At 36.7% G+C, this 25961-nt stretch overlaps 2 protein-coding genes and 1 long non-coding RNA gene across 4 annotated transcripts in view; 2 read left to right on the forward strand and 1 right to left on the reverse strand.

Moving 5' to 3' along the window:
* The window catches only part of LOC108003572 (polypeptide N-acetylgalactosaminyltransferase 2), a 184472-nt gene extending 161117 nt beyond the window's left edge, over window positions 1-23355 (reverse strand). Inside the window, exon 1 of the mRNA XM_017065913.3 lies at window positions 23027-23355. Within this exon, the coding sequence (XP_016921402.1) occupies window positions 23027-23116 (90 nt within the window). The 5' untranslated portion in view covers window positions 23117-23355. The remainder of the gene's footprint in view (window positions 1-23026) is intronic.
* Window positions 942-3349, forward strand: LOC108003575 (uncharacterized). The gene is made up of 2 exons (XR_001767080.3): window positions 942-2033; window positions 2380-3349. It is a non-coding gene; the product is annotated as an uncharacterized LOC108003575 (long non-coding RNA).
* An 805-nt stretch (window positions 23356-24160) lies between the features above and the next one.
* Window positions 24161-25961, forward strand: part of LOC108003581 (cubilin) — a 33744-nt gene continuing 31943 nt past the window's right edge. For both annotated transcript variants that reach the window (XM_062073624.1, XM_017065926.3), the window contains exons 1-8: window positions 24161-24348; window positions 24452-24581; window positions 24670-24852; window positions 24931-24975; window positions 25054-25194; window positions 25267-25370; window positions 25439-25586; window positions 25651-25893. In XM_062073624.1, the coding sequence (XP_061929608.1) occupies window positions 24269-24348; window positions 24452-24581; window positions 24670-24852; window positions 24931-24975; window positions 25054-25194; window positions 25267-25370; window positions 25439-25586; window positions 25651-25893 (1074 nt within the window). In that variant the 5' untranslated portion in view covers window positions 24161-24268. The remainder of the gene's footprint in view (window positions 24349-24451; window positions 24582-24669; window positions 24853-24930; window positions 24976-25053; window positions 25195-25266; window positions 25371-25438; window positions 25587-25650; window positions 25894-25961) is intronic.

Consider the following 25961-nt stretch of genomic DNA (forward strand, 5'->3'; position numbering starts at 1 on the left):
CTGTTTACGGTTTTTTTTTCCCAATTAGCAACGTGAGAGAGATTCATAGATCGAAAAAGGGGAGATAAGGGATTATTTGCGATCTTCGATCTTCTATCTATGTGATTTATCGCGCGTCGTAAATTTTTCTTGATGCTTTCTGATCGAAAAAGTTAATATATTCGCGGAGCACTTTCGAAGAATTTGTTGATTCTGGAGTTAAAACAAACTCGAAAGTTGCTGCACAAAAAATGTCGGGGGTTTTTATTCATCGATCGAAGTTAGACGAAGCGAAACAACGTTTCTACTTCTCCTCATCTAAATGAAGTTTATTTTTTATATAAATCATAATGCTTTGTGCATTTTCGCAAAGCATGTGCATTTAAATTTTGCATAAATGCATAAATCCATTGCACAATCTCAGATAACAAAACTAATGAACTCGTTAAAATAACCCCAGTTATGAATTTATGAGAACGTAAGTGTATTTATTCATTTTTTATTCAATATCATTAAATTTTAATTTTCGTGAAAACGGGAGAAAATGATTTTAAAGAATAAAAGTTCTTATTCATCGAATCTATTACAATTTCGAACATAATATTTAAAAAGATCCGCCAATTTTGTATCACCTTGTACATGGTTTCTTGCATATCTCCTTTTACTTTTACTATAGAGGTATTTCGGATCAAGGTCAAGCCTAGAATGCCTCGAGAGAGCAAACGAACGAAACTATTTCAAACTATCTAAATAATCTCCACAAGTAATTAATTTCTGTGATTTCCCCCCACAGTGATTTTATTAGATTATTGGAATAACAGAATATTAATGTTAGCATTACATCAGCATAAACGAAACATGGATATCTATCGTTTATGGAATAATTTTATTAATTAATTTCATTGATTCACCTTGATCAAATTGATTATAAACTTTTAGAGTTACAGTTACGATTAATTCGAAAAACAGAAGAGCAATACACATTTGAAATTTGGTGACTTTAAAACGGGTCAGATATAACCCGAATCGAAACGAGAACGAAAGTGATCCGACGTTCGACACGGTCTTAAGTCGCGTTCCTATCTCCGTTGTGCAATCGTGGCCACGAAATCACGCGAATAGAATATTCATGAGTTACCTCGAAAAGAGGAACTGCGATAGACACTTGCAGGCAAAGAGAATAAAGAAATTTGGCGGGAACGTTCAATGTTTATTTAATCCCCAATCCGTGTACCGATGGAAAGTTTAAAGTTTTATTGATATTCACATTCTTTCTTTTTTAGGAAATAAGAACGGATTGGAGCATTATTGGCTAAATATTGGAACACTTGAAAAATCAACGATGTAAAATTTTAAACGACGAAATGATAAATGTGAACTCGAAAGAACTCGAGATAAGGAAACAAGACAAAGATCTTAACATGGAAAAATTCGATTGCACTCGAATTATTCGAGTATCTGGAAATTGGAGCATTTAAATACCTATTCGAGAAGACAATTGCACACTGATAAGATCCGAATATATACTCGAGGCATATTGACCCCTAATCTAATGAAGTTTTCAAATATAATCAGAGAAGGAAATCGCTTGTTCTTATAAATAAAGTATCGCTTGAGGAATGGCGAGCGATAGAAAGAAGCAGGGATCGCATACGGTTCGATTGTTTGCCGCGTACATGTCCCACGTAAATTGTTTTCACACACGTTCCACGCGAAGAAAGTAAATCGGTATTCGCGTTCCTCCGCGGCGACGTGACAACGTTTCACGTGAAACAAAGTGTCGTGAAACGGTGGCGAAGTAGAAATCGTGAGAGATATCCTCTGTCTTAATTAACTACCAACTTACGTGACTGCCGAATGGAGAGGCGATCGCTTTCGAACCTTTCGTTCGGAAAATAAAACGAAGACGTTACTCTGTTTTCTCAAGGATCGAGCATGTGCAACGTAACTCGAGTTGCACCGTTTGGTTCGCTGAACAATACTCGTTATTCTCTTAATTATCGCGATGAGGAGATGAAGCGTTGAATACTCGTCGGATAATAAATCTAGAGAAGGTAAGTGTTATTTTTTATTGTTAATTAGTACGGTGGATAATCGTATAAAGGATATCTTAATGTGTAGCCTATTTTTGATAAAAATTATTAGTTTAAAAGATACATATTTTAACTTATCATGCGAAAGATAAGGAATACGCGAGGCTTCTTGTCTATTTTTTTCTTCCTTATGCTTTAAAAAAAAAAATTTGGCAAACTTCGAATGAAAATATCGCCTAAATAAATACATCACTTTGGCATTAAGTTATCCTCTATATTATTCAATTTTTATTTGATATTTCATCCTCCTGTACATTTATTAGAACGTATATAATTCTAATAATAAAATATCATTCTTTTCTTATAGGATACATTTATTTTCGCCCAATATCACCATTTTACCGATCCACCATCCATCAAAAAAATAATAAATTATCAAGCAAAAGTGAAATTCCTAAATTATATCGATAAACTAATGTGGCTTGCGTTAAAGATTTTTTACTCTCAGTTTCGAAAATGAAATAACGTAATCATCAAGATTAAGAAGCTTATGAAAAACCTCGTCCTCGTCCATGTTAAAAAAGAATCTTCACAAAACGAGAGACGAAAAGTTACTCGTTAATGACGAATCGAAAAAAATCCGAGAAAAGATCCGAGATGGAGCGCCACCGCCACCATTTCCGGTCACCATTTCTCACGGCCGAAGGAAGGTAAATCGTCGTTGCGTGAAACACGAGAGAGCGCGATTGTTGCGGCGCGTCTCGTGATGAATTTCACGGCCGGGAATAAAGAAAGGCCAGGAGAGGGAAGAAAAGGAAGAGGAAGAAAACCGGTGAAAGATGAGGCAACCGAATCGAAAGCTAGTCGAACGGGTCTCGCGAGCACTCTGAGTGCGTTTCCTGTCGGTCGAACGCACTCAGGAAATTGTACCGATTCCTCGTTTTGTTAACCATCGACAATAATGTCGGCCAGAGAACTTAGAAAGGTTTCTTATTGCTATTGCATTAGCTGCTCGTGAAGGGTTTCAGTTTTTCATCGAACGAGAGGAAGTATTTAGAGAGAAGTGTGGAGGATGAAGTATAAGAGCGAATTAATTTTTTCCGAACGAACTCTTAATATTTTTACCTTTGGAATACTTTATAGAACGAGCAGGATCTAGTGGAGAATATGGCGTTTAAATATAATATAATTCGTATTGAAAAATATTGAAAAATAGCAATTAAAATAATTTGAAAAAAATTTTAGATACAATTAAAACTTCTTTGTTAATTAATAATTGGTTAATTTGTTGTTACAATTAAATCAATTAGATTGTTTAATAAAGATTGATTTTTTCAGACTCTTCTTTTAAAATTTACAAAATTCAATAATATACCGATATTTGATAAATATTCCATTTATTATCAAAATAACAAAATGATTCTGTTTTTCAGTTCAAAAGCTGAAAATTGTGCATTATTATTGGAACGAATAAGGGATGTGTACCATTAAATTTCAAAGGCTTTAAATGGAACCATCGAAGGGTTTTGATCATATCGGCTGGATTTGTACAATCGTGTCAATTGACATAAAAGTAGCAACGACAACGAGTATTTAAATCGCGCAACACAACATAATCGATAGCAGTGGACAGGATTCACAGTGATGATGGGATTATCGTGTGTTCATTGAACACTTAACGCGACGTAATGTTTTGAAATTTGATAATCGAATTAAGCACTCGATTCGAATTCATCTTCCTACAGCAATACCGTTCTGATTCAACACATTCGACGTTTGCGTTGTGAGAAATTACTCGAAGAAAAAAAAAGAAAGAGGAAGAAAATCAGAAAAAAAGAGGGAGCAAAACGGTGGACGCGGAGAGAACGAGAATAAATTGTGTCTATTGTCGCGAAGTAGATCGAAAATTAATTACTGCTCGACAGCCGTGTAATTAGTAATTTCGTTCCAAGGGACAAATTATTCGCGCGATGGAAAAAAAAATGAGCGGTGTTTAGCCTACATGTAACGAGAGAGAAAAAAAAAGGAAACGAACAATCGGATGTAATTAACTCTCGATGAGATGTTTCCCCAATTACGCTTCGAGCGTGCCCGAATCAGCTAATTACTTCCTCAAATTGCATATTTTTTCCTCTTTTTAACAGTTGCTTTTGACAATTATGAAAAACAATATGCGAAGTTTTCCTTCAATATTGCATACATATTCATCACGTTTTAATCGATCAACAAACATATTTGAGAAGTTAATTTGTTTAAACTGTTGATTTTGCTCGAACGCGATATTAGAAACGACGAACAGTTCCGATTCCGATTTGAATATTTACCACTAATTGCTGAAGAAGGATTTCTTACGAAATTAAATTAAAGTATTTCGATCAATTTTCCATCGTAATATTTATTATTAACAATGTAAAGGAAATTGTTTTGAAACTATGAGTCAATGATAAAAAAAAAAACAAAATGGTAGGAACAGAGACTTTACGAAACATTGAACGAGATCGAGTTGGATCTCCCGTTGGATCAATGTTTCAACCCCTTTGGGAGGGTTGGAAAGACCAAGCGTAAAAAGACAGGCCTCTGCCGGGTGTTATGATTTAGAGGACGTAGATGACACTTGTAAAGCGGCCATTGTTCGACCCAACCCTTTTTGCATGGCGGGTCCATGGCGATCCATGGTGATCCCCGAGCGAGGGGATCCTATTTTGCAAATACCGCGCTAACGACTGGAAATCAACGAAACAGGGCCACGGGCGGGTGATTTATCGTATCCTGTTGGCGGAACGATGTATCACCCGTGGAATATCGGGCCGAATAGAACTGAATTTCCTTCGTTTGCATAACTCACAACTTACGCCAGGTTGGGATTTTTAAAGCGAGCTGAACCGTGCGTAAAAAAATATCGCCAACGATACTCCATTCCCGCTTCGAATCTCTCGTTAAAATAAATAATTTTCGACCGTGCTCTCCGAATTGTTATAAAACATGAGTGAAAAGGTATATGCAAGAATCCTATTCCTGTTAAATTGTCCTGGAAAAAAGAAGGAAGTGATGATGCGTTGAAATATTGTTAATGTTCTATTTCTATTTTTAAATTTTTTGTTGAGATAATTTTATCGAAGTTGTTTCAATTGTATAATTTTCAACTACGTTACGGAATTTTTCAACGTCAAACGGGACGGTCTGTAGGAAAAGTTATTGCCAACTTTTTATTTCGGTTAAATTGCTGTAAAATGGAGCGACGTGTAAAAAATATTTATCGCCGATGTTCTATCATTATTTTGAATCTTTTGTTTAACGTTAAATTCTATTGAAACTCTCTCGTTCGCATAATTTTCAAACCGTGTTGAAATATTTTTTTAACACCGGTGAAACGATCTGTGAAAAGAGTCATTGCAAACTCTTTATCTCTGTAGATTGTTATAAATGTCACGGATATTTTATTTCTTTTAGGTCGTAATTAAAAATGTTAAAAAATGTTTCATCTTTCATGCTTGTTTGTCCTTGAAATATGACCTAAAAAAAAAATAATAGAACGAAGAGAAAAAGGATCGACGATAAAAGAAAAAAGAAAAAAGTCAAAATGATCGAATCTAATGAAGCGATTAACATAAATTTCAGTAATCAAGATACCTCGATATAGATGTAAACGAGAGTTGCATGTATCGTGGTACAGAGAGAATGGTGGAAAAAAATTAGCCGAGAAACCTGAACCAGCTTTAATTAAACAAAACTCGACCCGACCAACTATTCGGCGTTCGTTCACATTTTTAAATTCACGTGAAATTGCTACTGGTCCCCGCCACAGTGATGCGACTTGGCTTAATGCTCGCGCTGTGAAATAAAGCGTGAAAAAGTGAATATCACGTCGCTTACGAATCATGAAAAAAAACTGTCTATATAATCCTGTTGCTTTATAATTCCTAAAAAAATACATTTGGATAATTTCTAAAAAAAATGGCCATTCACGAATGTCAAAATGATATTCAGGTCAGACGAAATAATCTGGTCGATTTGTTCGATGGCGAAAAAATACTTGGATATGAAATGAATAAAGAAAAAATGTTAAACGTTTGATAATATCAAAGGTTAAGAGTACATACATCCGTTATTCTTTTAAAAGACTATTTGTAAAAAAACTTAATTACTTGGGAGTCCAATTATTTTAAACATTAAAAAAGAAAAAAAAAGAAAAGAAGGCCATTCTAATATTTCTCATTTTTTCCATTTTCTCTTTCCTTCTCTTCGGGATAAATTTTTCAACTCTCTAACTATATGCGATTAAAAAGAATCGTTCGAGTTACTTAATTTGATAAAAGCTATCTGACTAATAGAAAAATTAATACCTTCCATTTAACAGACCATTGAGAGGCTCTTTTTCCCCCTAATGGTCGTTTCAAAAAGATTAATTTCCCTGTATCGTTTAACTACAGCGAAAATAAAGTCAATATCTTAGTTAATTCTTTTGGAGAAAATACCTTGTACCTTCTTCGTTTGAATATACGCGACATGTGATGAAAAATCGTGAACAACGCGATGGATGTTTTCGAATGATGAGCAATCATTAAAAAAAAAAGTACACATAAGATAACAATCGTCCAATTTGCAAGATCGAGTTACAGCGCAAATTGTACTCGAATAAAAGGGTTTCCCGTGGAAATATAGGGATTTTTTTTCGCGTGCATGCACGCGTCTCGCACACACATCTCGCTACACACGGCTCGGCTTAACAAAAGGGAAGCGTGTGATAAATCTCGTAGGGATAGTGAAGGGGTTAAAAATTAACCCGGTTGATGCTGCTCGCCCTCCATATCCCGGTTATTTATCATGATCTACAGTTTATTGTTCCTAGGGAATTTGCTGGGAAGTAGAATTCATCTCTAACGCGTGCCAGCATGAAGGAACAATCGAGATTAATCGAGTGCAATTTAGAGGGAAAATTTGATATTAATTCGAAAATAATAATAGAACGGTTAAACTTATTTTCAGTGATAAATCCACGTAACTTGTACTTATTCCAAACCAATTCCAAATCTCAGAAAGTATCGAATATCGAAAATACCTTTGCAAATGATTTAAGAAAATCAAGATCGATTCTACAGAAGCCTATCCTAAATAATTATAATATTCGTTGATTATAGTTAAATTCCTCTGCATCTGGATTTTATCGAAAAGAAGAGAAGTGGAAGTCGAGATCGGGAAAGAGGTCGGTCTAGATAGATATTCGGCCATTCTGCTTTTTCCTCCCCCGGAAGGAGGAGAGATCCTATTTAATTGTGATTAACGTGCAACCGGAGGAAGCTACACCCGTAGAAATAAAATTAAAACGGATAAATACTGCGCACTGCGGTATTCGCCGCGTTCCCAGAGGTGGTTGCACACACGCCACCCCGTGTACCCCACTTGAAACCACTCTGCGAACCACCCCTTCTCGCCGTTCTCTGTGTTCGCGTCTCCCTTTTTAACCCCGGCTTTGCCATCATCCTCCTCCCCGCCTTTCTGTCGCGCCCGTTCGAGACCGTGTACAATGACGAGAACCTCTTCTTCTCGTATTTTCGTGCATTTCTCGTTTCTAGCCACCGTGAACGCCGACGACGGTGGCCACGAGTGATATCGAGCGGGCAATTTCCGTGCAACGATACCACGTGTAATGACACGAGGGCCGAAACGGGTTATTAAATCTTCATAACCAGCTTGTTTTTCGGTCAAGATACCCTCAACCATCCCTTCGTCGTTTTAATCAACAAGAACGATGCACCACGTCGCGGCGCCACGGAGTCGGAGAAAGATAATTAGTGTTTTCTTTTTTCTTTGTTTCTTCTTATTTTTTGCTCGATTAACGTCGTTCCTCTCCTTCGCCATCTTTTCGATAGTGGTCCCCTTTTATTAAAAATTGTTTATCATTTCAGTGGTAAATTCTGAGGACGCAGAAGAATTTCCATTCGAGAATCTCGAGAATACGTAGATATTTTAAATAAAATTTTTATTCGGGTGTGGATCTGATAAATTTTGAACACGCCATTCAAAATTTTTCTCATTTCTACGTGAACATTTTGAAAACACATGGCTTGCTCTATTTTTCATTTATATCGACTCGAGATCACACAATCAAAATTTACCAATTTAATAAGATTCCAATACCTATTACCAGAAGAATTTAACTAAGCGATTATTTTTGAATAATTTCTCTAATTGCTATACAAATACCTAAGATTTCTTTCTTCTCATTCTCCAAAACTCGATCAATTTTTCCAAACTCCGTTGGAGCAATCCCAATTCCGTTTCTTTTTTTTTATTTCATCAAAGAATATTTTCCGAATGAAACTATCGACAGCCGAAGGAAGGAAACGTCGCGTGCAAGAATCGTTCGATTATCGTTGAAAATTTTTAAAACTCGCGATACTAAAAAAAAAACCTATCGACTTTCGAAACGAGCACAGATTATCGTCGAACGTGCAAACGTGGAAAAACGTCATCTTCCCTCGAAACGAAACGTCGTTGCACTCGATTACTCGATTACTACTTTGCTCCTTGGAAAGAGCACGAAGGTAGTGCAATTTCGTGCAATTCTCGCTGCTGTTCCCGGGGTCAATTACGTCGAAACGTTACCGCACAATACTACTCGACGAAGCTTGCACGCTGTATACGCACCATGGGGCCAAATTATGTCAGGTATCGGCTACATTAGGAAGCCATTGTGTCTCGTGACCGAACGAGGCATCGAACGTCCCGTGTAACCGGCTCATTGTCGGCCCGGGGCTCGAATAAATCTTGATAATTAACCACGTCGAATCGATCCCCCCTCGAACTATGACCGATTTATGGAACGATCTTGAACAAGTGCAGCGGTATAATTGCAAAATTGGATTGACAAAAAATTCCCTGAATCGTCGAAGCATTATCTATCGCCGGAGATCGAGGAGAGGAGGAGTATTTCCAAAGATCGTGACTCGAATGTGTGTCTTGCAAGAAGCGTTTTCGTTTTCCCGGAAAAGTCGACAGAATCGGCTTTGCTCGGATACTTTTGACGGGAATAATCGTCTTCCACGGAAGGTTTTTCGGTTTTGTAGCTTCGATATCGCGGTTCCGCCATACAATAAATATCGTTTACGGAAATTCTTAAGAGTTTCACCAGCTCTGATGCTGGAATATTATAGAAAAAGATTCTCGAAAATATTGGGAGCAAGAGTAAGTATTATTTCTTTTTCTTTTTGGGAATCGAGGCGAGTTAAGTGTGGATGACAGAGAGAGTAAACGTCTCGAAACGAAATGGGTGGAGAATTGGCTATGAACCGCGTTGCTCAACTCTTCGAAATACAATTTCCAAACTAATGGAAGTACACTGTTTTCCATTGCTGCCCAGTTCGTAGGGTGTATTGTCTTTCGTCTGAAAACCGAGAGAGCACGGGACACGTGGACGTAGAGAGCGTTTGCATTCATTAATTACATACGGCCATGAACATTAAGGCCAAGTTGGACACCAGTTAGATTCCTAATCAAGATCTCTCGACGCGTGATAATATAAATTGATTGCAAAACAGAGACATGATTGTACATATCTCTAATTATTTCCGCAATACTCGAATTCTAATTATCTATACGTAATATAATTTATCTGCTAATTCTTATACTCGGTATTTAAACATATAATTCTAATAATTGCAAAAATATAAGATCGTTAAAAATTTCTTTTCTTTCGTCCACAATTTTAATTAAAATACATCTTATCTCTTTGAAGAAAACATTCGTCTCTTTGAACGCATGACATAACTAGAGAGGAAAAGAGGACGAGGAGAAGGGTTCGTAGGTCTACACGGAGGGTTGTCGCGGAGGGAAAACAAGAGTAAGAGATGCGTCGTCTTGGAGGAAAGCTTCAAAGCCGAATCGCCAAGCCAAGGGAGAGCTGATTAACCACGAATATTAGCGAATGAAGGAAAAGAGAAAGCATAAAATCGTATTTCGTCTTCCCTTTTCCCCTTCGAATCTCTCGTTTGCCGCGTTTCAAAAAAAAAGAAAAATATCCCACGTTAATTAGAGCTCTCTTCATCCAGTAGAAAGATCGAACGAGAGATTTCGTTATTCGATTTATTTCTCTTCTTTCCCCATCCTCATTCCTTTTCATCCCCTTCGCGAAGGAAAAGATTTCGTCACAATTTCGGCTCGAATTCATCACGGATACATTGGACAATTTCGCGAGCTGGAATTAAACGAGTGTAGCCAGCTGATTCACACTAGGAAGAATTTAACGACATTAACAGTGCAGCGAGCAGTGATGACAGATGGCCGTGGAAGAAAAGTGCGATTAAACGTGGCTCGCCCTGCCGCCTTAATTAGTCCAGATTTCTCTTGGCTCGCGAGGAGCACCGAAAACGGCACGACCTTATCCTATCTACGTCGATCTAATAAAGTTCACGGCACGTTCGTCGGCCCCTCCATCCATCCAGGAGGAAGAAAGCGAGCGCTTTTATTTCGCGACCCTTACTGAATCGCGTCGAACGAGACTACTGCTCGAGCAGAAGGGAAGAGACGTGGATGGATCTCTCTTTGTCGTTGCCAGAACTTGCACACCGTTTGATTTTCTCCCGTAGATAGCGGACACAAGGACTGTAGCTTCTATTTAAAGCAATGGTGAATCACGGTCTTTTAGCCTGTATTTATAACGGAAGAATAAAATAATCAAGAAGAAGAAGAAGAAGAAGAGGAAGAAAAAGAAAAAGGGCATTGACTCGACGGAAGGAAAGTACTGCTCTTCAGCATATTTTCTTGCGAAATACGCAAAGCTGCCTGTCCATTCGTGGTATTACTATTAACGATAGATGGTTAAAATAATTGATGAACGATCGAGGATATGATTCTTTCTCTCCTCACTTTTTCAACAAGATCATTTTCAACAAGATGAAATAATTCGAAGGAAATATTTCTCTATATTTTATAAATCTTCCTTTTTTACAACTATTGCAATTGTTTCAGGGTCTCCTTCGAGTAAATGCTTAGCGTGAAAGGATAACGCGAATTAAACGCATAAAGTTAAACATTTCTTCGTGATATGTTTAATATTATGGAGAGGATAGGAAGGCAAAGGTGAAAGCTTTTCTTTTCGCTCCGTTATTCCAGACGAACGAATCTATCAGATGCACCGTAAATGGAACAAGGGTCAAGTACCCCTGCGCTCCGGTTCTTTCTGGTGGCGCAGTAAAACACGCGAGACTGATAATTGGCACCGATCCTACAGCACGAGTCACATGGGACGATGTATATTTTTTTTTATAATCATGCAACGGGATGACCCGCTTCGAGAAGGGTGAAAATAATTCAATTTGCCGATGGTAAAACGAATCTCTTTCTCTGCCTTTCCTTTGTCTTTTGATATACAATATTTTGAAAAAAATACGAGAAGAGCGAAGGCGCGGATCCAATTTCCGTAACGTCGTCCGCAAACGCGTTAAAAGAGGGCTCTAGACGCGCCCTTTGTTTTTATCGGATCACCCCGTTAACAAATTCCTGATTTTCTTCTCGTCTTCTAAATTACTGATATTTGGGAGAATAAATATTGGAGATATCTCGTAAGAATAGAAGAAGCATTTCTTGAATAAATAACTTATTACTCAGCCATTTTAATTTCAATCGAACGAATTAGAAATATCGCGAAGAATCGCACGATACTTTTCATACAAGTATTAACGAAACGTGTATAAATCTCACACAACCATTCTTTATTATGCAAATAATAATATAATGATAAAATTCATTTATGTAGTCTATCAATCGTAGATTAACACCTGTCGAATAAAATACCATCTTTATATCGCTTTGCATCTTTCCTCTTATACGAAAAATTATATATCACATAATTTATATTTCGCGCAACAATAATACATTAATTACTAATCGAAACTTGGAAAGACTAAAACTTCAAGAAAGAGGAATGACGAGAACGTTCCAACGGATCCCACGCGGATTTTTAATTAACAGAGGAAAATTAATCAATCTCTCGTTTCAAGCATCGAGAGGGATCGCTAATGAACTGGCTCTCGTGTCGAAATCAGCCACGTGCCGGCAGATTCTACGCGGAAAATCCTATTTCGCCGCCGATTCCCGATGAATTCGGGCGGCGAGCAATTTCATCAGGCTCGTGTCTCGGCCAGGAACGCGAACGCACACATGTGGATCCGACGTGTGTTCGAAACCGAATTGCACAGTCTCGTGTAAACACACGTATGAGCCGGCCACGCGTGTCTACGGTCTGGGCTATTACTTATTACCAGGTCGAGATATTAATCGTGGTTATCCTTGCAGAGTCAGCGCCTCAACGTTTTGCATAAAGCGAAACGAAACACAGCGGAACGGGTGTTTAAGGAAGGGAAATTCGCTCGGGTATGGGGAGTTGTGCGTGGTTACCGGTGGAGAAAATTGGAATTCGTGGGCAAAGAAATTATATTTTTCGATGTTTAGAACCTCGAAGGAGTGCTCCATTCCTGTGTGAATCTCTTTCTCTCTCACCACGAGGATTTGGCATCTAGGAGAAATTTATTTACGAATCACCATTGAGCATTAATATAAAGAGAAGAAGAAATTTCACAGTTTCATCAGACAGTTTTGACAGGAATCAAAGTTTCAACTGTGGAAGTTAATACAACGAATGGCTTGTACGAAAGACACCGGCAAATTGATGATATTCTTTTTAATTCTTCTCAAGATTATTTCAAGATGAGACAAACATGATTATGCGCAGAGAAAAGCACATTTTGTGCGTGCAATTGTTTCGAAACATTTCAAATCCATCTTAATCCATCTCATTTGAAATTATTCTACGTATAAGTACCGTTTATAATATTCGCAATCTTGCTCCAATATATTTTACGGTTCAAAGATTATCGTGGCAAAAGACAAACAGCATTCAACCCTGGGCATATTACGCTTCATCTCGCTCGTATATCCGCTGCCATTCTCTCGCTGGCATTTGTGAACTCGCGGAAATTAAAGCGCGTAAAAATGTGTACAGGCGTGGAGTGGTAGGAAAAAAAAACCGGCTCATGGTTCATTTGCGGACGACACGGAGATGGGTTGACGAGCGACACTATTGTCTCGTAACCGCGTTGTAATTCCAACAATTCGCGTCACGATTGCACTCTCTGCGATATTATTTCATCCTCCTCGAAAAGATCCTACGATACTTTTGCGATTGTTGTCACGCAAAAATACATTTTACGCGATCAGTGGAGATATTAAAAGTAACGTATGCACGTAAAATCGGGGAGAAAAACTTGGATTATCAAGATTTTGTCTCGTAGATGTTACAAAAGTTTTCAAGTCTCAAGAAAAATTTAACAAACGAAAATTGGACACGCAGAGACTTTGACTGTCGAGGAAAATATTGAGCGTTGACTTTCTATAAGAAAACTACGTTAAACAGGAAAATGTGAAATGTCGATCGAATATTTCTAAACGCGTCTGTACGAATTATGCAAAAATGTCGAAATGAAAGAACAAGTCGAATTCGCTGCCTCGTGGGAGCAATATTTAAATAGAAATACGAGAGGTTACGTGAATATGCAAATTCGCGTGATGTTGAGATCCACCCGAATCGAGGATAACCGTCTTGGTTTCCTTTTGGTCGGAACGAGCCCAGATCGGAAACTCTAACCCTCGATTAAATATTTACACGAAACCCTCGGCCGAGAACCACTCTGGAACGCGATCGAGATTAATCTTGAACGTATTTGTCCAGTCGGAGACAAGCTGGCAAATAACCGGTTTAAACTATTTATCGAAACTTAGCTTTCCGCGGAGGCTAATGCAAAACCGGAAGATAGACAAGGCTAATGAAAGGGACAGGATGTTGTTCATATACGTGCAAGTTGCAACTTCTTGTCGCAACAAGAAGAAGGAAAGAAACTACTAATCGACTAATTTTCTGGTCAAATAAGAGAGTAAAATATTCTTGCCATACTCGATACTCGTTAAATATGAGCTAATCAAAAAGGAATAAGAAGATAGAATATTAATCCGTATACATCTCTTACATTTTGTTTTAGTTGATGAAAACTCATACGAATTTTTACTTAAAGAGTTTTAAAGTTTTAAAGATTCAAAGAAATGCTCTAATTTATTTATCCTAAAGATATATAATGTCCTAAAGAAAACGATAAAATTTTCACACGTTTCAAAATATCACATGGAACATTTCGACGATTTTCAATATACAACTACGTAAAAATTGACAGAGAGAGTGTAAACGATTCTCGAATTGACAGGTGTTGCAAACGGCTATTAGAAAATTCACAAGGCGAATCGACGTGTAACGATCTCCCTCCGTTTCCATGGGAGAGGGATGGGTTGAGATCCGCGTGGAAAGCGAATTTAAATGGGGCTCTGTCGCATCGGTTACAAATAATACAGAGTTACGTTTGCACGTTTGGACAAACGCGTTCAATGGCAATTACACGTGACCAATTATGCAAGCTGCGTCCCGGTTATTTAACACGACCCGTGCACACGAGGAACCCTATTGCGTTTAATCGCGATGCATCTTCGAAACAGTATCTCGTTTCCAACCAAATTGAATCGTGTCCAAATTAACTGAAATTAATTTCCAGACCGAATTTTTTCGTTGAATTAGATCTAAAGTCAACGCCCTTTGTCGATTTTCGATTCCACAAAAGCGCCATCCCACGGGTGAAAAGAAAAAAAAGGAGGAGAAGAGAGAAATGAAAAGAAAACAAAAAAACAAAAGAGAAGCAGTATGAACGAAGAGAGAAGCCAATCATTATCCGTGCCTCCTCGAAAAGAGCTGATTAATAAATACAATTCTCTCTCCCTTTTTTCCCTCCCTTTTTCTTTTTCATCGCGCGGAATAAGCATAGAATTTTGTTCCGTGAATAGCGAATAGCTGGCATGGTTGACGATGGTATGCACGCATACCGCGCACGCACAACCGCGTGCGCGTGGAAATCAGATCGCGAAATCGGGTCATCGAAAACCGTGGAACCGGTTCTCGAACGATCAAACCTATTTTCCGGATTCCGGGCGCACGAATAATACACCAATTTCCCTGAATCATCCTGGACATCCATGAAAAGACGTGACGGGCTGAGCTATGCGATGCATGCGATGGATTTGCGTTGCTTTCTAATTGTTTCACCGATTGATGAACAATGAGTGGAGGGACGCTAAAGACGATAACACGGGGCAAATTGATTGTTTTTGGAAATTTGGCCAATGATACGAACTTTGAATGGATATCGCGGAAAGAACCGTCGTTTTTCGGGATGTGAGAACTTCTTGCTGAAATTTTGTGATGATCAGAGTATCCTGATTATTAATATCAATTCTTTGTGAGATCTTTCAATTTTACTTTTAATGCAAGTGTTTCGATAAATGTTGGATTTCAGTGATGCATCTGTCGTATCGATTGAAATTTTTATATTTTCTTTGGATTATTCTGTTTTTAGATAGAGAAACGATTGGAGGAACTTAGGATAGATCGTGGAGAAACAAGTGGATTTGAACTAGAGGAGCGGGTGTATGGGAGGATTGTGTGAAGGGCAAGAGTATTTTTAAAACGCGTAGAGAAACTGGCGCAAGAAATTTTAAATAGAAATCAGTGGAAAGCGTCTCGCAGACGCTGACCCAAACTTTTAATTCGTTTTGATCCGTTAAAAGTTTAAGCTAAGAAATTTTTATTACACCGTTTTTAATACGATAAAGGGCGAAAGATCTCGATGGAGGGATTCCTTTGAAAAACCGCTTTACCGCATATTGCATTCCCGCTGGATGGATAATATTGAAAGCCAATTGCTCGTTTTGCGTCCAATAAACGGTATTCTTTCAAAAGAAATACTTACAATCGTCCGATAACACGGGTTAGATCGAATCGATGAACGGAAATTAAAGTCCAGGCCGGGCCGATAAAAACGATACACGGCCAACGGAATGGGACAACCGCGTCCATTATTCAACTTTTTCCACACGCTTTTGTATCTGCATAACCCTCCTTCCCATTGTCCTTCTATTAAAAACGTTTATAAACGCTTGGGAAGGCCCTTTGACCCGATAAAATCTCGATAAATCACGAGCGTGCTTAAGTTTCTTTAAATCCGTAGAGAAATCCGGTACTGGGTACGATTTCTATGGCAAAAAAAGAAAAAAAAAAGGAAGGGAGAAAGTGCAAGGATGAAACGAAAAAAAAAAAGAAAAAGGAACATCGATAGATGACTGGAAAAAGTATTCAAATTGTGTAAAGACTTTACTATTTTACAGGGAAATTTATCTAATTCCTAGTTTTAAAATTCTGATTTTAATGCAAGTTTATGCACATGTATAGAGTATATGGTTATACATGAAGTAATATTTTACATGGTAAAAAAATCTCTTTGATACAGAGAAATTTATTCTCAAAGTTTTTGCATTTTCTTTCGCGTTTCGAATTTTTGTTTGGAATTATTTTAAGTACGACAAGATGATAAGGGTCATATTAAAATCTGAATAAGAATAAAAAAGATAAAGGAAAATTTTAATCTAATTTCTGAATACAGAAGATGTTTCCAAATTTCTTTCAAAAAAAAAAAAATTCTGGCGTATTTATCAGAATTTACCAGAATTTTTGCACGTCAAAAATCGCACATTCAACTTTAATCGCACACATAAAAGGGAAGATGTGTTGAGGGAAAGGAGCGAAGAGCGAGATGGATACATGGTAAAACGCATCACGTTGTAAAGTTTTCGGTGAAATTCGCGCGATTTACACCGCGGTGAATAAACATCAACGACGAGGGCCGTTTAGCGGGGACACAGCGAAAATATCACCGGACCATTTGTTAACAACGCTTGTTCAACGTCGTGGCGCAATGCGCCGTTCACGTTCTCATTTTTATCGGTGATTTTTAGATCCGACACGCGCGAAAGGAACACCCTTAGAAATTTTAACCGGGCATCGACTCGTCACTCGACATGCCACGCCGTAAAAACGTTTATCGTGTCCACCCGTTCCCTTGGTCATTTACACAGGGTGGAGATCCCCCTTTAATAATTCCATCCGGGTATACACGCGATTCGAATTCCCTGGATTAGGGTGAATAAGTCAGGGGAAAGATGGATCGATTACGAAAAATTAATCAATTGAATCCATAGAGATGTTGCAATAATTGATTAATAATCAATTGATTAATAATCAATTTTGAATTGGTTATTTTAACATTTAGAATTGTATATAATGTACAGATATCATTGATTTGATATCAATGAGTTTGAATTCGTTTTTACAATCTTTCAATTTGTTTGGAATTTTTTAAAGGATTTAAAGACAGAGGAACGAACGAAGATAAAAGTACAGATAGAATGCAGATTTTTCGCGGAGAACAGAAAAGAGTTTTTTTTAAATTTTCCGGTGGATCTGCAAAGTTTGTACATACAAATGCTCGATCATGCAATCTTAACAGAGATGAGAAATTAAGTTTGGCAAAAAATAGACACGAAAAAGAAAAATGAAACTAGAATGCAGATTTTTACCGGAAAAGGCAAAAAACGAATTTCACGGATCCGCAAGATTTGCGTACCAAATGTTCGATCATGCAGTCTTAATCCAACAGAGGCGAAAAATTAAATTTGGCAAGGGTAGAGAACTGGATGAAAACGAAAAAGTAAGAGCACGGCGTGCAGAATTTTACCAGATTTTTTGATAGGAAAGGGAAAATGATTTAATCATCGTCCAGGAACTAGAAACCGACGAGAAACTAAATTTGGCTAAAAAATCGATCCACGACGTTGACACGAGACATTAGAATCGAAAAACGAAACCAAAGAAATAACTAAAGAAATTGAAAGAGGAAGAAGAAAACTGTATCGCAGATTTTTGGTGACCAAGCAAACGGGAGAGAGAACGATTTTCGCGAATCGGCTCGCGTCCCGAATGCTCGATCATGCAATCATCGTGACTCGACAGAGACGCGCGGGGACCGTTTTCGATCGTGGCTTTTCGAGTTTAATGGCCGAATCGTTTCCTGCAGGATCCTGCGCGATTAGTCCGCTCCATTAGAGCGTCAACGATTAACGCCGTGCCACCGACGAGGAGAAAATCGCGAAGGGGGAGGAATCTTCTCGCGTGGATCCGTATCGACAGAATAGTTTTCTATGGAGGGGGAAAAAAGAAAACGTATGCGGAGGCGCTTTATTGCCGGTCGTAAAAGTGGATCAACCGCGATTTCGTTAGCCGACTCCGAGAACACGGAATGGAAGAGCCATATTACCGATTCCGGTATGATTTTACAGAACGGGTTCAACGTTCCTTCCTAATAATAGAAAAATTCAATTTCGTCGACTTTCGATTAACGGTGTATCGATCTCGAGGCAACTAATAATTTCGATATGGAATCACTCGATACGCGTTGGCCAATTCAAATATGAATTTCAACGTCCCAATTTCGATAGTAATATCGCAATGGACGAGTTGATCACCGTTTTATCAAACCGTCGAATCAGTTACAACGTTTCGAATCGGATGGTAATAAGGATTTACATTTGGAACGAGAAAATTCGATTAGCCTATCGCGCTATCGTTCTATCGTTCTATCTCGTGGGACGAGATTCAAAAATTCTCATATCGTGAACACACGGTTTGTAAATTTTACCGAATCTATCAATTTTGTTGTTTCGGAATTGAAACGTGAAATTTAAATAAAAAAAGGAAAAAATAGACTTTTCTTCGACAGATTTGTTTCGTGTATTAATTCTGGAAAACGCAACATTTTAACAAACGTAACGAGTATTGTTCGATCGATAATTTCGAGAAACAAATTACGATGAATTAAAGTCGTCTCAATTTTTCTTTTAATCGAGTTTATTTTCCATACATTATTCTTCTTAAAAAATATCGGAGAGATTAATATTAACCGGGTCAAAAATGGTTAATTTTTTTATCAAGAATTTGTTTATCATTATACGTACTCATTATACGACACATTATGTATCGTTTTAAATTTTCACTGTTTCAAGCAAATTTCAACGCGAAAGCGGTAAGTCTATTCTAATGATTGTACGCAGAGAAATTTAAAGGCAAGCTGGCATGGAAGAAGCAAATTACCTTGCATTACGCGTTACCGCTAACGACCGCTCGATGTCGCGGAAACAAACAACGTTCGTGGAATCTCTCTCGAATCGAAAGACCGTTCCGATAACGGTCAACTGTAATTCAGAGCTCTCCTCCAGAAAGATATTCCAGATGGCTTTCACTTGGCTGACCAACGTAACGGGTTGCCGATTACGCTCGTTTCTCCCTGGTAACGGTAGATTTTTCGATCGGAATCTGGATCGAGATCACGTCCGATCCGATGTAAGACGGTTGAAAAGTGAAATTGAGAAGAAAGAGCGAATGTATGCTACTTATGCATTCTACCAAAGCGATCGTTATCGTTGGAAAGTATCTGGCTAGGATGTGTAAAATATCTTTGACAGAGTTTATTTAGACATTGGAAGTGTAAAAATCTCACTTGCGATGGATTCATTCTCGTAAAATTATTAATTTTGAAAAATCTAGCAGTGACAAAAGGAAAGAATTATTTTGTTCGAAAGTTAAATTTCTTCGGATTGTTCGAATTGATTGTTTTTATAATTTTTAAAATATACGCAAATTTTGACAAAATTTATATTCGTTTGAGTAATAATACCGCTTTAATATTAATAATTATTCTACCTATTATCTGTATACTTAATATATACTCTTATCTATCTATCTATTTATCTATCTATTTATATAATTATCGGTATAAAAAGAAATTTTTCTGAAGAACAAGATTCTTGGAAAATCAAAACTAACCATAAATCTATCGATATGTGAAAATTCGACAGGAATACATGAATTTCGATTTAGAAGAAGGAAAAAAAAAAAGGTCTCTTAAAAATAATCGGAAACTATACAGATGTGGATGGATTTGAGTTGTTTATATGGACAGTGTAATAACGTAGTAACGATATTTTATCAGAAGAAAGAATGTTGAAATATCCACGGTGCAATCGCAACACTCCGCATTCCAGGCAGAAAATTACGGTACTATAAATCAGAAAATGTTGCGGTATACCAAACGCCGATATCGTCGATACGTGAAACCAATTTTAATATTCCGCCGAAAAACACGATTATTGACCAACCTTTTTTCCTTTTATTTTGTTAACAAAGAAGTATTAAAAAAAAAAAAAGATTGAACAAGCTTTCAACGAATGTTCGATTAATATTTCCGTGCGTTTCTTTTACATATTTCTAAATAATTTGAACGAAGCCTGTTAAACGTTGAAAATTTTTATGCAACGATTATTTTAATCCTCGATGGACTAAATAACTCAGATAAAACAAAAAAATTTCACGTGAGATTTTTCACGCGTATCGAAATTTTTGAATTTAACCGAAAAATAAATAACATTGAATCAATTTTTAATCAATTTCGATATTCGATCATAATCGAAACAAGTTTGAAATGTTCTACAATTAGAAAATTTACGTTGTGTTTGCCAATTTGTTGGCAAATTACGATCGAAACGATCGATTTGATGTCGAAACGCGTCAAAAATAAATTTACGCAAGATTTATTCGCAGATTTATTCACCGATTGCTTGGAAGACGAATACACTATTACCAGAGACTTGAACACGTGGGTTCATTCACGAGGCAGTAAACACATCAGTCAATCTTTCGTACCATATTAATGTGTATGGGATAAAACGATCTCGAATGTAAATTTAATGCAGATTAATGCAAATTTTGCGATGTCATCTTATCAAACCGCGTGAAATACATTCAGGATTTTCAGAATATTCAGGATTTTCTATCGAAAATATATGAAATGGAAGATATTGAGAAAATTTTCCAATTCCGATTATGTCCAATTTTAAAACAGAAAATAATAGCTTGCTATATCGAAATGCTATATCGAAATATATATAATTATTAATGAATCTATCCATTCATTAATTAACGCCAAAGAAATTTCGAAAATAATCGATTAATGGATTTAATCATCAGTCAGTCGCTTAATTAATATCAATCATCGATTAATAATACTAATCATCAATCATTTATTTTTAATCGAAATTTAAATCAAGTTCTGTTTGATATATTTAATTAAAGGTTTATTTGAACGTTCATTATATATGATTTACTGTTAACGTTGATTGATGCTGGAGCTAAAATCAGAATTAAAATACTAATTTTCCGATAAAGATACTTTAATTAACGACTGAATAAATAAATTACATTCATTATCGATTAGTCAATCAAATAAAAATTTAACTGTTAATCGTGATCGTTATCATTTAATCGTAAATTTGCATTAAAAAAATTGTACGTTAAAACATTAATTCAATGTTTAATTCAAACAGTGCACAATGTCGATAACGCTTTGCCGTGTCAACATTTTTGAAATATGCGAAAGAAGAATATTTGCCACGTTATTTCCTGTTAATGAGACTTTTTATGATGGCATTCAAATGTTAATCTGCCACAGTTCTTTTCAAGTATCGTGGCTAATGACTCGCGGAAATCATCGAATCGTGAAACATGGAGTATCGATTTATTCACATAAGAAAAATATTTGTTACCAAAGAGAGAGAGCAGCGTTGAAAATCACTTTCACTCTCTTTTCCGCTTGTGCATATCCTATTGTTTCATCTAATCTAATTAACGTGTTTACGAGAAAAAAAAAAAAATAAAACCGAGTTGAAGACGAGAAATCGAAAAAAATTATCCTCGATTGTTAAACGTGGCTTTATCCCAGTTAATTGAAAACTTGGAAAAAATAGGATCAAAAAATCTTCAATAAAAGCAATAGTTAACTCTTATTTATATAGTATTATTAATCGTGTTAATTAATGTCACATCGAACGACTTTGATTAACATATTATGTATAATTAAAAAAAAATTCTGTTAGAACCTGTTAGTGAATATATATATGTGTATATATATTAAAATAATTTACATAAAATAATTACTATAATAATGAATATCGTACAAGATTGAAAATATGATGCAATCTTGCACAAGATCTCTGATGAAACAATAAATAATAAAAAGAAGATATCAGATATTTTAGCATTAAATTAAAATAGTGACAAACAGAGATATTGTAGATATTGAAAAAAGAAAGAAATATTATAAATAAGAAAAAAAATTAATGCTAAAACAAAGATAATATTAAAACATGTGGAACATGTATAAAAATATTTCATAAATATTTATGAACATATTCAATATTAGAAAAAAATCTAACCGTCTATGTTTCATCGCGTTCTTGGAACGAATTATTGAAATTGTTTACAAAGTCACATAAACGATCGTAAATAGCTAATAAGTAACTGATAACAATAATATATTATTTGTATAATACAATATGTTACTTTGCTATTATTCACCGCGTGTTAACCATTTATTATATTTAACAACACTAACTTGAATTCGTTCAATTTCCAAGTTCCGCATGACACGTGAACAGATCACGTGATAGACTAGATTCGAATGGAATTGGTACAAGTGACGACGCAAAAGACGTTTATTATATCGCGAAATAATTGAAACAATATTATGAATATCTACATTTATATCTATATAAGATTGCGTTTAATAATTCGATGAATATGATACCGAAATATTCGAATCGAAAATCGTATTTTCGTTATTGCAAAATCACTTCTGGAATCCATTAATAAAATATCGATATGTATCGCGCGAAAACGAAAGGAACATGGAACAAGAAACATCATACTACGCAGCTATACAAAAAAAAGCATCCTTCGAATTTCTACTGCTTATTATTCCATAATGATACGCAATTGAGATTAAAGTAATTGTCATGTTAACAATTTCATCGCGTGCAAATCAAATCGTAGAAATTCGAGCAACGTATATTGTCAAGGGGGAACGTTATTGCATACCTTTCGCGTGGGGCTGCGCACCGATCATCGAAATTCGCGCACATGGCGGCCAAGATCACGCATCGGAATCATATTCGCAATAAAAGATGATTCATTGACATACCTTTGTGTCTCGCGATGTATGATAGTAGTAAACAAAGGCAGACATCCACGCGCATGACAGCAGCAACACAATTTTCACATTTCGCCGCATCTCTGTCGAGTATCTTGTCAATCTCGCCCCACGTCCTCGTCGTCCCGTTGACAATCTTGTTACACCACGTACGTCCACGTTTCACGTGCAGTGTTTCGTTCGCAAAAAACGGAGCACGCACACCCGCCGCCAACTATGCACTGTAGCACCGTTGACAAACACCACTAACGCGAACGAACCGGCAGCCGAAGCCATACTGTCCGGCTTCGACGAGAACGGCGGCTATGCGGTTACTCCGAACGCTGCGCAACTTCTGAATCCCCACGCCAGGCGGCGCTGTAAACACGGCTGTAACGCCCACTATCTTTATTGGCGCCGAATTTTAAATTAGATACAATAGCTTATAAATTTTCAGTATCGGTTTTATGCTAATCTCTCTATGCGATACAAGGTAACTATTGAATATACAGATAAAAGTAATCGCATAATAAAAGAATAATATTCATTTTCATTAACATAATGGATCAAAAAAGAAAAATAATTTCTAAAAATAGTGTGATATATCTATATGACGAAATTATTAAAGTACATTATCGTAAGATAGATAAATATAGTGTAAATCTTTAAAAAATGAAGAAGAATTTATAATTTGCCATAATTTTAAAATTTTTATTACTGTATATTTTATTATAATATATAATTGTATTCACTTTATAATTATTATTTGATCAATAATGTTTCAGATTCTGATTTATATTTCTCAGATAAAATTAGAATTTATAATTATTTATTCTTGTTTGAAGAAATTGAAACACGATATTTTCTAATCCTAATTAAAAAAGTTCATACTTTAAATAACGTTTAAATAACGTTTTAAGATAAAAAAGAAAAAGTTTTAAACGAAGCATCGGCATATTAAACATAAATTGAGTAACTTAAATCCTTCGATTAAATCTAAGCGAACGGAATCTTTTATAAATATTAATTATAAAAGAATATTCTATGAAACGTATTGCTTACGTATAATAAAAATGTGTGAGAATAAACGTGTAACCGATATTGGGTGGATATCGATAAATATATACGCCCACTTTTACTCGAAGATAGATTTGGTTTCTGATCATTCGATGCAGTTCATCTCGGGAAAGATCGTGTGTAACATTCGGCAGGAGATGTTTCAATAAAATTTCGATCGAACACATTTGTGACGATATGGCAACGAAATCGCAATGGTTGTTGTTGGGATTCGTTGGGACTTGGTTGGGATTCTGCACGGCATGGATGGACGAAAGGTATGAAGAACGTAATTTCCGTCAGATACAATCTTGTAACTAGAGAAAAAGAAACTTTGTGACCGTGCAACATTGCTTAAACGTAATTTTTAACACATCCCAGGCCTGTGCTAGAGTCTCGAGACGGAAATCTGTTCATTTCCGCGGCAAAGGACAGGAACATCACCCTGAAGATTCTAGGGAATGGTTACGTGAATGTGAACGAAATTAATTTGCTTCACGTTGCTACCGCTGTAAATAAGAAAATAATGTTTTCTTTAAAAATTTGAAAATTGCTCGGACGATTTACGCTTTGAAATATAAATTTTGGTTCATTTTTAGGCGCAAAGCGCGACGCGTTTGATCGAGAGATGGAAAACCGGATATCTGGCCGAGGTGGAATCGAATTTACAACGTTTGACACAAATTGTAGAGGGTCCGGACGGTTTAGAGAAAAGAATAGCTACGATGAGAGGATTTGAAGGGAACACTACGCAACAATCAGAAATTTTTTCTATAAATCAAGTAAGCAGTCTTCGAGAAGATAAACCAATTTTTGAAACTTAATACAACTATAATAATGATTCGACTAATTACTTACAGACTGCATCAGTGGTGAATATGAAGATACGGATGCTACATCATCGAGTATGTATAAGAATTTTAATAAACTATGCGTGTAATTAATATAGAATGCATCTATAAAAATCGTTGAGATGTTTCTAGATACTACAAGTGGAAAATAAAGTAAAATCTATAGAACGGAAACTGAGGATAAATGAATGCGCTAGTAATCCTTGTATGAATGGTGGAACGTGTTACGATCTTTATGAAGGATACGAGTGCCACTGTCCATCAAATTGGGAGGTGAATATTTATAAGAATTGGGGTTTCTAGCTTTTCCTTTGATATAAATATATAAATATACGATGATGCTAGGGGCCAAATTGTATGGCGGATGTAAACGAATGCGTTCGACTGCTAGGAACAGACCTCGGATGTCAAAATGGAGCCACTTGTCGTAATCTTCCAGGATCGTATAAGTAAGCTTTCGATTAATTCTTCTTCCGAAAATCGATGATATTTGACGTTTATCAATTTTTATATTCAGATGTGAGTGCGCGGCAGGATATTACGGCCTCCACTGCAAGAAAAAGTCTTCAGTTTGCAACACTCAAAATTCCAACGAGCTATGCGGCCACGGCATATGCGTGAGCAAGCTTGGAACACCGCTCGGTTACACTTGCATTTGCGATCAAGTACGGAACAATGAATCGCTCGACTCCATCCAAAGTTCCCTTCTTTAACCGATTATTTTCCCAGGGTTGGCAATCGGAAGGTACTAATCCAGCTTGCATCAAGGACGTGGACGAATGCGCTGGAAATCATAGACCGTGCTCCGTGAATCCTTGGGTTGCTTGCCGAAATGCGCCTGGAACATTCTTCTGCGATTCCTGTCCACGAGGCTACACAGGAAACGGGTACTATTGCGCCGACATAGACGAATGTCAAGTGAACAACGGAGGCTGCAGCACGTCCCCTCTCGTCCAATGCATCAATACCATGGTAACGCGACGAATTTAAACCCGATCCGAGATTTCTTCGAACGAACGAACTTCCCTAGAATCGCAATT

Source organism: Apis cerana, linkage group LG4, assembly GCF_029169275.1.
Source record: "Apis cerana isolate GH-2021 linkage group LG4, AcerK_1.0, whole genome shotgun sequence".
Taxonomy (NCBI): Eukaryota; Metazoa; Arthropoda; class Insecta; order Hymenoptera; family Apidae; genus Apis; species Apis cerana.